General features: G+C 41.4%; 1 protein-coding gene across 1 annotated transcript in view; it reads right to left on the bottom strand.

Moving 5' to 3' along the window:
• The window catches only part of LOC110168349 (neuropilin-2-like), a 186,401-nt gene that overhangs the window by 19,800 nt on the left and 152,544 nt on the right, over positions 1–14,057 (bottom strand). The window contains exons 14-16 of the mRNA XM_055163701.1: positions 6,767–7,032; positions 2,574–2,670; positions 541–573 (exon numbers count right to left, since the gene is read on the bottom strand). Of these exons, the coding sequence (XP_055019676.1) occupies positions 541–573; positions 2,574–2,670; positions 6,767–7,032 (396 nt within the window). The remainder of the gene's footprint in view (positions 1–540; positions 574–2,573; positions 2,671–6,766; positions 7,033–14,057) is intronic.

Raw genomic sequence — 14,057 nt, 5'->3', positions numbered from 1 at the left:
AGCTGCTCCGGTCTGACGGAAGACAGACGTCGCCATGGAGACAAGCAGGTAGTGAACCCTCCACCGGGAATGTTACGCAGTGCAGCTTTTCCACAATTAAGCCAAAATACAATTAAAGTGACTTGAATTTATTATTTTAATCGAGTCGTTTCAACAAATTTCGATAATCTCCATGGCGATTAGCAGGTAGCAGAAAAGTTACACAAAAAATTACACTTGAAAGTAAATATTTAATGTAGAAAAGTTACGCAGTGCAGCTTTTACCAACTAATTTCAAAATCATGCACAAAATTCAACCAGTTATTTTCGTTTTAAACTGGTGTTCTTGTGTTCAAAGCTTTAAATGCAAAGCAAAAAAATAATCCAAGATGCAAAATCTAAAAAAAAATAAAATCAGCACGTTTTTGAGATTTCAGTTTAGTATAATCTCGTTTTCATGCTTTTTTTCTAATCCTGTAAAAGCTTTAATCAACACGGATCCACTGAAGGAAGCAAGACCAAAATAAAAAAAATTTAAAAAAGAAGCGTCGTCAAACTCACCGGTGACTTCTGGAGAAAAGGCAGCGATCGGTTCTGTAAAAAAAAAAAAAAAACAGAAATAGAGAGAGACGGTGTTAGATAAAGTTTTAATGTGAGTAAAAAGTCAAATCAAATGTCACGTAAATGTCGACGCGTCAAAAAGTGGAGGGAATTTCGGTTTCAAACGTCGTGTGGGATTCAGAGATTAAAGATTTGATATAAAACATATTTTAAGCTGCACTGTGTAACTTTTCTGGTGGTTGTTATGGTGACGGAGCTACGTTACTGCCTCCAGGACTAAACTAGGATTAAACCAGGACTAATCCAGGACTGTACCAGGACTAAACTAAAACTAAACTGGGACTAAACCAGGACTAAACTAAACTAAACTGGGACTAAACCGGGACTAAACCAGGACTAAACCAGGACAGAACTAAACCGGGACTAACCTAGAACTAAACCGGGACTAAACTAAACCGGGACTAAACTAAACCGGGACTAAACTAAACCAGGACTAAACCGGGACTGTACCAGGACTAAACTAAACCGGGACTAAACCAGGACTAAACCAGGACAAACTAAACCGGACTAAAACTAGACTGTAAACTAAACTAAACCAGGACTAAACTAAACTAAACCAGGACTAAACTGGGACTGTACCAGGACTAAACTAAACCGGGACTAACCTAGAACTAAACTAAACCAGGACTAAACCGGGACTGTACCAGAACTAAACTAAACCGGGACTGTACCAGGACTAAACTAAACCGGGACTAACGGACTGAGCTGTGTTTCTCTCTGTCGGTGGATTTGTGTCTGGGTTCGCTGGGGGGTGAAACTGTTTTTTTTTGTTTTATTTTTCAAGTTGTTTATCGGCCGAGTCCAGTTTTCGACGCGAGAGGATTTTTTTTGGCGGCGTTCTGCGTCCGCCGCCTCAGACTTTGATGAGTTGGAACGCAAACAAGAAACGAGTGTGAGCGTGTGAAGGGGAAATGAGAGAGAGGAAAAGTGTCCGGGGAACCGACGCCGCCAACGCCGACGCCGAGCGACGTCTACTGCAGCCGCCGATAAGAGACGGACCAGCATGCACCGGGGCGCGACGGGGACGACACGAAAGACCGAGAGGAGACGGAGGGAGAGGAAGAAGAGAGGAAGAAAGTCACTACCTCCTCACTTACTCCCTCTACCCTCTTCTCCACTCCTCTCTACTCTTCTCTTCCTCTCCCTCTCCTCTCCTCTTCCTTCTTCTCCTCCCTGCTCTTCCTACATCCTCTCCGCCTTCCTCTCCTCCCCCTTCCTCCTTCCTACATCCTTTCTTCTGTTCTCTTCTTACCTCCTCTTCTCTACCTCCTCCTCTCTCTCTACTCCTCCTTCCTCCTCTACCTCTTACGTCCTCTCCCTCGCTCCTCTCTCCCTCTCCCTACTCTTCCTACATCCTCTCTTCTCTTCTTACATCCTACACCCTCTTCCTCTCTCCTCTTCACTCTTCCTTCCTCATCCCTACTCCTCCTCCATCCTCTCGTCACCTCCTCTTCTCTACACCCTACAACCTCTCTACTCTCCTACCTCCTCTACTCTCTCCCTCTCCCCTCCTCCTCCCTACCTCCTCTCCTCTTCCTACATCCTTTCTTCTGTTCTCTTCCTCCTACCTCCTCGCGCTCTCTACCCTCTCCTCCTCTACTCTACGTCCTCTCCCTCTCTCCTCCTCCTCCTCCTGCTCTTCCTACATTCTCTCTTGTCTTCTCTTTTCTCTACTCTTCCTACCTCTTACATCCTACCCTCTTCCTCTTCTCCTCTCCACTCTTCCTTCCTCATCCCTACTCCTCCTCCATCCTCTCTTGTCACCTCCTCTTCTCTACACCCTACAACCTCTCTACTCTCCTCCCTCCGTCGTCTCTACTCTTATCTTCCTACCTCCTCTTTCCTCTCCTCTCCTCGTTACTTAAAACTAAGCATTGCAAGACCTGCATCTGCAGTGTACAGTGTTTTGTAAATATTGAAAATAAAACAAACTCCGTGTGTTTGTGTATAAACAGTGTGTGTGTTGTACTTACGTGTGCAGTCCTCTAGGGGCACTCCTGAGCTGATGTGCAGGTTGTCGATCCAAACGTGTCCCCGAGTCCCGTGGTCGAAGAAACCCTCCATCACCACCTGAAACAAAAACACACACAAAAACACCCGGTTTAGTCCTGGTTTAGACCTGGTTTAGTCCTGGTTTAGTCCTGGTTTAGTCCTGGTTTAGACCTGGTTTAGACCTGGTTCAGTACTCAGATAAAACCAGGTTAAGTTTAGTCCCATTTTTGTCGTTTTTGTTCAAATATCCATCGATACTCTAGAAAGAACAGATTTGTGTTGTACTACAGCGAGTTCTTGGGTAAAAGTAGTAAAAGTACTGCATGTGAGCACATTTTACAGTGCATACTTTTTGACTTCACTACATTTTGGGAGCAGGTATTTGTACTTTCTACTCCATTACATTTTTAACATGTTTATAGTTTGAGTGACACAAATAAAAACAGCTACAAAAAATAATATCGATTTAATTGTTTCTGTATCAAAATCACTAAATTTGAAGTTTTATTAGACCTAAAAATGTGTGGGAAATACTTTTACTTTTTAAGTACCTGATTTAAAAATGTGCTTTAATACTTTCACTTGAGTATTTTGTTGCTCCGGTATTTGTACTTTTACTTCAAGGCAAAAGCGAAAAAGTAAAACCGTAACAACAAACCACCAGAAAAGTTACACAGTGCAGCTTTAAAGTAACAAAACAACAAAAAAGGAGGAGTTCTGTTTGTAACTAACAGAAATGATCCGGTTCAATATTTGTGAATTTATCCGCTCTGCTACTACTACTACTACTACTACTACTACTACTACTACTACTACTACTACTCTGTTACTTCTATTTGTATACTACCTTCTCCACTATTACCTCTACTACTTCTAATACTACTACCACTACTACCTCTAATACTTCTACTACTACTTCTAATACTACTACTACTACTACTACTCTACCTCTAATACTACTACTACCTACTCAACTACTACTACCACTTACTACTCTACTACTATCCACTTTACCCCTATTACTTCTACTACTACTCCCTCTAATTCCTCTGCTACTTTTAATACTACTACCGCTACTACCTCCAATACCATCTTTACTACTTCTAATACTTCTCATACTACTACTACTACCACCTCTAATACCCCTATTACTTCTACTACCACCACCACTACTACCTTTAATACTTCTACCTCCAGTACTTCTAATACTACTACCACTACTACCTCTACCTCTAATACTTCTGCTACTTCTACTTCTAATACTACTACTACCATCTCAACTACTACTACCTCTAATACTTCTAATACTACTGCTACCTCCACTACTACCTCTAATACTTCTACCTCTACTACTTCCAATAATACTACCACTACTACCTCTACTCTACTACGTCTACTACTTCCAATACTACTCCTACTACCTCTAATACTTCTACTACTACCACCTCTAAAACCCATATGCTACTACTACTACTACTACTACTACTACTACTACTACTACTACTACTACTAATACTACTACTACTACTACTACTACTACTACTACTTCTATACTTCTACTACTACTACTACTACCTCTAATACTTCTACCTCTACTTCTTGTACTTGTACTTGTACCTCTCCGACCTCGCACCCTCAGAATTTTCTCGTTTGTCTCATTTCCTCGTGTCGTTTTTATTTTTCGTCTCATTTCTGTTAAAAACATTCTGCTCGTTCCTGCGTCTTTGTGTCGGTTTTATTCAGACGTCGCCGCTCTTCTTCTTCTTCTTCTTCTTCCTCCTCTTCGTCCTCGTCCTTGTTGAGTCTCGTTTGTCAAAGCGGCGTCGGCTCTTGTTAAGTTCCTCCTGAAAATGCAGCCCCCCCCGCAGAGATGATTGCTCTCCAAATCACAGAGGCGGTTTTTGAAGGTTTGATTTGGCTGCGCGTCGTCCCTCTCCTCCTGCCCTGGATTCGGATTGGAGCTCGCAGAGTCCCCGCTCGCTCCGGGGTCTCTGCTGCGGCGGCGGCGGCGGCGGCGGCGGTTTCAGCTCGCAGACGCTCAGTTTGGTGCGACGTGTAAATAGGACAAAGATGAAACCGACACACGGATCACTGTTCGTTTTAACGTTTCAGACCGAGGTTTAAGAGCAAGGTTTAGTCCTGGTTTAGTCCTGGTTTAGTCAAGGTTTAGTCCTGGTTTAGTCCAAGGTTTAGTCCTGGTTTAGTCCTGGTTTAGTCCTGGTTTAGTCCTGGTTTAGTCCTGGTTTAGTCCAAGGTTTAGTCCAAGGTTTAGTCCTGGTTTAGTCCTGGTTTAGTCCTGGTTTAGTCCAAGGTTTAGTCCATGGTTTAGTCCTGGTTTAGTCCAAGGTTTAGTCCAAGGTTTAGTCCAAGGTTTAGTCCAAGGTTTAGTCCTGGTCTAGTCCTGGTCTAGTCCTGTCTAGTCCAAGGTTTTAGTCCAAGGTTTAGTCCAAGGTTTAGTCCTGGTTTAGTCCTGGTTTAGTCCTGGTTTAGTCCAAGGTTTAGTCCTGGTTTAGTCCTGGTTTAGTCCTGGTTTAACCCTAATAAAGTCCTGGTTTGGCCTTCATTTAGTGCTGCTTTAGTCCTTGTTCAGACCTGTTTTAGTCCTGGTTTAGTCCTGGCTCAGACCTATTAAAGTCCTGGTTTATTCCTAGTTTAGTCCTTGTTTGGCCTTGGTTTAGTCCTGGTTTAGTCTTGGTTTGGTCCTTCATTTAGTCCTGGTTTAGACCTTCGTTTAGACCAGGCATGTCCAAACTACGGCCCGTGGGCCAAATGCGGCCCTCGGACAAATTTTTTTTGGCCCTCAGGCTTCCAGATGACTTGATCCAAATTACTTTACATCAATTAAAAATTTACTTTTTACTGCAAGTTTTTTTTTAATCTACTTTGGTAAAGCTCATATTTAATATTTAGTGTGTGTTTTTAAGGATCTTAGCATGAATAAAGACTTACGGCTCATTCTAACGTGTTTAAACATGCACATATTTAAATTATTCACTGTTATGAGCATCAGTCTACGGCCCTCGATCGGCCTCTGCTTCGTCTGTGTTTAGAGATGTGGCCCTTGATGAAAAAAGTTTGGACACCCCTGGTTTAGACCTTCGTTTAGTCCTGGTTTAGTCCTGGTTTAGTGAAGCTCTTGTGGGTTATTCTTGTTTCCGCTGATCCTGATTTAGTACTAAACTCTGACCTAGTTAAGTGCTGGTTTGGCCTTAGTTTAGTCCTGGTTTAGACGTAGTAAAGTCCTGGGTTTAGTCCTGGTTTAGTCCTGATTTTGTCCTGGTTTAATCCTTGTAAAGTCCTGCTTTGGCCTTAGTTTAGTTCCTAATTTAGTCTTGGGCCAGACCTGGTTCAGATCTTGTAAAGTCCGCGTTTGGCTTTGGTTTAGTCCTTGTTCAGCCTTATAGTTTAGTCCTAGTTTGGCCTTAGTTTAGTTTAGTCCTGGTTCAGACCTGGTTTAGTCCTGGTTTGACCTTACAGTTTAGTCCTTAGTTTAGACCTTCATTTAGTTCTTCATTTAGGCCTTCATTTTGTCTTTTGTCATTTGTTTAGTTCTGGTTTAGACCTTAGTTTAGTCCTGGTTTAGTCTTAGTTTAGACCTTCGTTTAGTCCTTAGTTTACTCCTGGTTTAGTCCTTTGTTTAGTCCTGGTTTAGTCCTTCGTTTAGTCCTGGTTTAGACTTTCGTTTAGACCTGGTTTAGACCTTTGTTTAGTCCTGGTTTAGTCCTGGTTTAGTCCTTGTTTAGTCCTGGTTTAGTCCTTGTTTAGTCCTGGTTTAGTCCTTCGTTTAGACCTGGTTTAGACCTTTGTTTAGACCTTTGTTTAGACCTTTGTTTAGACCTTTGTTTAGACCTTTGTTTAGTCCTGGTTTAGTCCTTCGTTTAGACCTGGTTTAGACCTTTGTTTAGACCTTCGTTTAGACCTTTGTTTAGACCTTTGTTTAGTCCTGGTTTAGTCCTGGTTTAGTCCTGGTTTAGTCCTGGTTTAGTCCTGGTTTAGCTCTCTTGTTGCGTTGGAGCGTCCTTTGAACACACGAGAAATTCAAGAAGTTCAGACCTGGACCCGACACCTTCAGGATCTCACCGTTCTTTTTTCTACACACCGATTTAAAGTCGCACTGTGTAACTTCTCAGGTAAACCTCTCACAGTAAACGTGGTCGGTCTGTCGGCGTTTTACCTGGAAGTCCTTGGGGGAGCGGGGCAGGATGGTGCGTCCCTCCTTCCACACGGGGCCCTGGTCGTTGGTCAGGGTCCAGAGCAGCGTCTCCTCCTGCTGGTCGTCTCGCAGGATCACGTTCAGGTGCCCCTCCGCCTCGCCCCACATCTGGTACGAGAAGACGAGGCACAGGGGCCCGGAGTCGGCGCCCACCGCGGGGCCGAGCAGGCGGGCGCGCTGCCTCTGGGTCTTCAGGCTCGCGTCGATGTGGAGGTAACTGTTCAACTCTGACGGAAAAAAACAAACACACAAAAAAAAAAGATTTAAGGTTAAAACGTCTTTTGGTTTTTGTTGATGAGTGAAATTTAATAACAAGAAAGTCCTGGTTTAGTCCTAGTTTAGTCCTGGTTCAGACCTAGAAAAGTCCTGGTTTAGTCCTAGTTTAGTCCTGGTTCAGACCTAGAAAAAGTCCTGGTTTAGTCCTAGTTTAGTCCTGGTTCAGACCTAGAAAAAGTCCTGGTTTAGTCCTAGTTTAGTCCTGGTTCAGCCCTAGTTCAGACCTGGAAAAGTCCTGGTTTAGTCCTAGTTTAGTCCTGGTTCAGACCTAGAAAAAGTCCTGGTTTAGTCCTAGTTTAGTCCTGGTTCAGGCCTAGTAAAGTCCTGGTTTGGCCTTAGTTTAGTCCTGGTTCTGTCCTAGTAAAAAGTCCTGGTTTGGCATTAGTTCGGCCTTAGTTTAGTCTTAGTTTAGTCCTGATTCAGATCTAGTAAAGTCCTAGTTTGGTCTTAGTTTAGTCCTGGTTTAAGTCTTTGGTTTAGTCTTAGTTTTAACCTAATTGAGACCGGGCTTTTGGTATTCATTTAATACTGGTTTAGTCCTGGATTAGCCCTGATTTAGTGCTGGTTCAGACCTAGATGAGACGCAGTTTTTGGTCCTAGTTTAGTCCTTGGTTTAGCCCTGGTTCAGTCCTGTTTCAGCCCTCGTTGAGCCCTAGATTAGTTCTACTTTAGCCCTAGTTTAGTCCTGGTTCAGTCCTTGGTTCAGTCCTTGGTTCAGTCCTTGGTTCAGTCCTTGGTTTAGTCCTTGGTTCAGTCCTTGGTTCAGTCCTTGGTTTAGCCAAGTTCAGTTTAGTTTAGTCCTGACTTAGTCCTGGTTCAATCCTTCGTTTCAGTCCTTGGTTTAGTCCTGGTTCAGTCCTTGTTTCCTCACATCCTTCTTCTCCCTTTTCGCAGAGTCTAACACCTCCGAGACCCAATCACCATCCATCACTACACTCAGGTCCAGTCAGGTCCCACTCAGGTCCCACTCAAGTCCACTCAAGTCCCACTCAAGTCCCACTCAAGTCCCACTCTTGTCCACTCAAGTCCCACTCAGGTCCACCTCAGGTCCCACTCAAGTCCACTCTTGTCCACTCAGTCCACTCAGATCCCACTCAGTCCCACTCAGATCCCACTCAGGTCCCACTCAGGTCCACTCTTGTCCACTCAGGTCCCAGTCAAGTCCCACTCAGGTCCACCTCAGGTCCCACTCAGATCCAATAAGGTTCATTCAGTTATACTCAGGTCCACTCAGGTCCACTCAGGTCCACTCAGGTCCACTCAGGTCCACTCATGTCCACTCAGGTCCCACTCAGGTCCCACTCAGGTCCACTCAGGTCCCACTCAGGTAGGTCCCACTCAGGTCCCACTCAAGGTCCACTCAGGTAGACTCAGGTCCCACTCAAGTCCACTCAGGTCCCACCCAGATCCACCCAGGTTCACTCATGTCCAGTCATGTCTCTGGAAACAAGTGCGTCCTCGTGAAACAATGGGGGAACAGAAGGATCATGGAGGAAGCGGAAAAGTCCACTCCAGCTCAACAATGGTCCACTGCACCGAGTCATGTGTCCGACTCGAAGCCCTCGGGACTCGCTCCGTTCCACTGAGTCACGCCCGAAAGGAACTCGCCGACGTTAAACTTTTACAAATCGGACGTTTCATTGTGAAGGGGGGCGCTGAGAATCATGTCAAAGGGATTCTGGGAAGCGGAGCCAACGGGAAACGGAAAATTAAAGTGTTTATGACGAGTTTTGACACTCATTTTACAACAACACACTTAAGAACATTTTAAATATTTACGATTTGGGCGAGAATATTCACTCTCCTTTTCCTGATTTGGACTTTTTTTTTAGGTTTTTATAATGTCACTTCCCGGCTGGAAATTGTGACATCACACTTGGGAATTCCATAATTGTTACCGAGCAACAATAAACTCACATTAATTATTAAATTATTATTTAACAAATCCAAAATAAGAAAACAATTTTATTTTGTTATATCAGAAAAATGTGATTCTTGTGTAAATTGTGTTGAACTTCAGGACAGAATGTAACAGATAATACTCCCTACAACTGTACAACTCACCCTTATGTCACAGATAATACTCCCTACAACTGGACAACAGACAATACTCCCTACAACTGTACAACAAACCTTTATGTAACAGATAATACTCCCTACAACTGTACAACACATAATACTCCCTACAGCTGTACAACAACAAACTTTTATGTCACAGATAATACTCCCTACAACTGAACAACTCACTCTTATGTCACAGATAATACTCCTTACAACTGGACAACAGATAATACTCCCTACAACTGTACAACAAACCTTTATGTAACAGATAATACTCCCTACAACTGTACAACACATAATACTCCCTACAGCTGTACAACAACAAACTTTTATGTCACAGATAATACTCCCTACAACTGAACAATAAGTCTCCCTTTATGTGACAGATAATACTCCTATAACTGTACAACACATAATACTCCCTACACTGTACAACAACAAACTTTTATGTCACAGATAATACTCCCTACAACTGTACAACAGATAATACTCCCTACAACTGAACAACTCACCCTTATGTCACAGATAATACTCCTTACAACCGGACAACAGATAATACTCCCTACAACTGAACAACTCACCCTTATGTCACAGATAATACTCCCTACAACTGGACAACAGATAATACTCCCTACAACTGAACAACTCACCCTTATGTCACACATAATAATCCTTACAACTGGACAACAGACAATACTCCCTACAACTGTACAACAAACCTTTATGTAACAGATAATACTCCCTACAACTGTACAACACATAATACTCCCTACAGCTGTACAACAACAAACTTTTATGTCACAGATAATACTCCCTACAACTGAACAATAAGTCTCCCTTATGTGACAGATAATACTCCCTATAACTGTACAACAGATAATACTCCCTACAACTGAACAACTCACCCTTATGTCACAGATAATACTCCTTACAACTGGACAACAGACAATACTCCCTACAACTGGACAACAAGTCACCTTTATGTAATGGATAATACTCCCTACAACTGTATAACACATAATACTCCCTACAACAACAAACCTTTATGGAACAGATAATACTCCCTACAACTGTAAACACTTATTTATAACACTTATTTTAAGTTTATTAATAAAACGTTAAAAGACTTTTATTAATAAAGTTTATTAACATTATTAATAAAAAGTTAATAAACAAACTTTATTAAACTTTGTTTAAGTCTAAATTCATTTCGGGCGTCTTTAACTTGAGACGTGTGACTTGTCCTCGTCTCAGCAGTAAAATAAAACTGTATATAGAACATCTGTCGAGTTACTGCATTTATTAACTCCTCACACTGAAACTGCATGTGTATTATTGTGTATTATTGTGTGTTATTGTGTGTTATTGTGTATTATTGTGTGTTATTGTGTGTTATTGTGTGTTATTGTGTATTATTGTGTATTATTGTGTATTATTGTGTATTACTGTGTATTACTGTGTATTATTGTGTGTTATTGTGTGTTATTGTGTATTATTGTGTATTATTGTGTGTTATTGTGTATTACTGTGTATTATTGTGTGTTATTGTGTATTATTGTGTATTACTGTGTATTATTGTGTGTTATTGTGTGTTATTGTGTATTATTGTGTATTATTGTGTGTTATTGTGTATTACTGTGTATTATTGTGTGTTATTGTGTATTATTGTGTATTACTGTGTATTATTGTGTGTTATTGTGTGTTATTGTGTATTATTGTGTATTATTGTGTATTACTGTGTATTATTGTGTATTATTGTGTATTATTGTGTGTTATTGTGTATTACTGTGTATTATTGTGTATTATTGTGTATTATTGTGTGTTATTGTGTATTATTGTGTATTATTGTGTGTTATTGTGTATTATTGTGTATTACTGTGTGTTATTGTGTATTATTGTGTATTACTGTGTATTATTGTGTATTATTGTGTATTACTGTGTATTACTGTGTATTATTGTGTATTATTGTGTGTTATTGTGTATTATTGTGTGTTATTGTGTATTATTGTGTGTTATTGTGTGTTATTGTGTATTACTGTGTATTATTGTGTGTTATTGTGTGTTATTATTGCGTTGGTGTTTGCAGTCGGCTCATAATCCGCTCCGTAAATAGCCTGACAGTTTTACAATTGGTTTCCACGGCGGCGAGGGGAAGACAAAGGCCCGGCGGGGGGGGCGGCGGAGGGCGAGGGGGGCGGGGCTTCCGACTCCAATACAACAATACACAGAGGTAATGTGCCGCAATAGACTTTAATAGAGTGTGAAAAGCAATGCAGGAAGTGTAGGGCAGGATGTTGGAGTACGAGGACGAGGTTTCATGTTTTTCTCATTAGAGTTTCGTGGGTTGTACCCGAGGTCGATGTTTTTTATCACAGTTTTACATCAGTTTAGTGACAGTGTGTGGGGAAAAAGAAAGTTAAGAAATGTACAAAAATGCAGGAAGTAAAACAGAATCCCTCTCCTCTCTGTGTCGTCAACAGAAACACTCAGAACTCACAAGGAAGAACTTTTTCTTAAAATTTAAAGACTCTTTTCACGAAATAAACTGACATTTTGTAAGAGTTGAAATAAATAACAGTATTAGTAGAAGTTGTAGTAGTAGTAGTAGTAGTAATATTTGAATTGTAGTAGCAGTAGTAGTATTAGCAGTGGTGATGTAGTAGTAGTAGTAGTAGCAGTAGTAGTAGAAGGAGCGATAGTAGTAATATTTGAATTGTAGTAGTAGAAGTAGTAGTAATATTTGAATTGTAGTAGTAGTAGTAGCAGTAGCAGTAGTAGTAGTAGTAGTAATATTTGAATTGTAGTTGTAGTAGTAGTAGTAGTAGCAGTAGCAGTAGAAGGAGCAGTAGTAGTAATATTTGAATTGTAGTAACAGTAGTGATGGTAGTAGTAGTAGTAGTAGTAGTAGTCGTAGCAGTAGCAGTACTACTAGTAGTAGCAGTAGTAGTAATATCTGAATGGTTGTAGTAGTAGTATTAGCAGTAGTAGCAGCAGAAGTAGGAGTAGTAGCAGTAGGAGTATCAATCACAGTAGTAGTAGTTTTTTTTAGACTAAATTAAAGCCTGTTTTTCATTTTGGTTTTGTTTATTGCAGTAATAATCATGCGTCCTGACTGTGAGCGGCTCGCCTCTCCACAAACCCGACTCTTCTTTGACCTGGAGGCTCGTTTCCACGGCAACGTTGTGTCTTTGGCCGTAATATTCCACAGTGGGGCATTAAACGCGCCCATCTCCACGTAGAACGATCTGACGTGCGGGTTTTAACTTTCTGCAGTATTTCCCTGGACTCGTACAGACTTTCACACCTGCAGAAAGTTCCGTAATAAAACTTTAAAGCAGCGGCCGTACAGTGAGCTTATCCGAAAAACCAAACGTCGCAAAGAGCCGCGGGGGTCAGAGGTCACGAGCGCTCGGTTTCTCTCACATCAAACGGAGGATTAAACGCCAGACGGAACGCGCCGCGCCTCTAATCCCGTTTGGGAGGGCGGGCTCTTTGACCTCTGACCCCGGACACGGATATCAAAGCGGCGTGTGGCGGCGACGTGACCCAACCGGCGCCCGAATAAAAGACGACGCCGGACTCACGCCTCAAATCCTCCTCGTCATCGTCATTGTCGAGAAACACCACGAGAGAGAAAGAGTCTGGGATAAAAACTCGACTTAAAACAAATGGAAACGTGCCGGAGTATTGGAGGAAAAGACACACTGCGGAACTTTTCCTTAACCACATCTCCATGGAGACCAGCAGGCGTCAGAGCGTCCACAGGTCACATGACACAACTGGAGGTTTTAAGGAATATGTTTTCATACCAAGTGAAAGTAAAATCACATTAACATCTCGTAGTAGTAGTAGTAGAAGTAGTTGTAGTATTTGTAGTAGTATTTATAGTAATAGTCATAGTATCCGTAGTAATATTTTTAGTAGGTGTAGTATCGTAGTAGTATTTTCAGTAGTTGTGGTATCCTAGTAGTATTCGTAGTAGTATTTTTAGGAGTCGTAGTTGGGTATTCATAGTAGTATTATTAGTAATTGTAGTATCGTAGTAGTATTTGTAATAGTATTTTTAGTGGTCGTAGTCGGGTATTCATAGTAGTATTTTTAGTAGTGGTAGTATCGTAGCAGTATTCACAGTAGTAGTCATAATAGTATTCGTGGTAGTAGTATAGTAGAGGTATTCGTAGTAGTAGTATTCGTAAGGAGTATTTGTAGTAGTCGTAGTATTGTAGTAGTAGTATTCACAGTAGTAGTCATGGACATTTGTAGTAGTGGTATCGTAGTATTTGTAGTAGTATTCATAGTTGTAGTAGACGTATCGTAATAGTATTAGTGGTATTCATAGGAGCATTTATAGTAGTAGTATCGTAGTAGTATTCATAATAGTATTCGTACTAGTAATCATAGAAGTAGTAGTAGTAGTATCAGTAGTAGCAATAATAGTAGTAGCAGTAGTAGTAGTAGCTGTAGTAGCAGTAGTAGCAGTAGTAGTAGTAGTAGTAGTAGTAGTAGTATTTTAATTTAAAGACATTTGAACTCCACATTACTTCGTCTTCGTCTCTTTCTCTTTCTTCTTGTTGTTTTGTTTCTAAATGAGCTCGTTTCAATTTAAGGACTTATTTTAATCAAATCGAAAAACGAGGCAAACGCAGCGAGGACGAGGACGACGGCGGGAAACAGACGCCGCTTTAATTACGTCCGACCGAGGAGAAAGATAAAACAAAACTAATGGATTTGGGTCATTTTCCAAAGACCAGTTTTGTTCTGTGCAAACGCATTAGGCTCTGCACACGGCACCACAATCACACGACACGTAAACGCACACTCTGGGGTCCCACACCTGCTCGTTACTATGGAGACGTCACTGCTCTGTCTGGAATGTTCCGCAGTGTGACTTTAAACAGCTCCACTTTACATTTAT

Source organism: Boleophthalmus pectinirostris, unplaced genomic scaffold (assembly GCF_026225935.1).
Source record: "Boleophthalmus pectinirostris isolate CB_2022bp ecotype Guang Dong unplaced genomic scaffold, ASM2622593v1 HiC_scaffold_11, whole genome shotgun sequence".
NCBI classification, from domain to species: Eukaryota; Metazoa; Chordata; class Actinopteri; order Gobiiformes; family Gobiidae; genus Boleophthalmus; species Boleophthalmus pectinirostris.
Note: the sequence above shows the minus strand (reverse complement) of the source record. Positions and strands in the feature narration are given on the sequence as shown.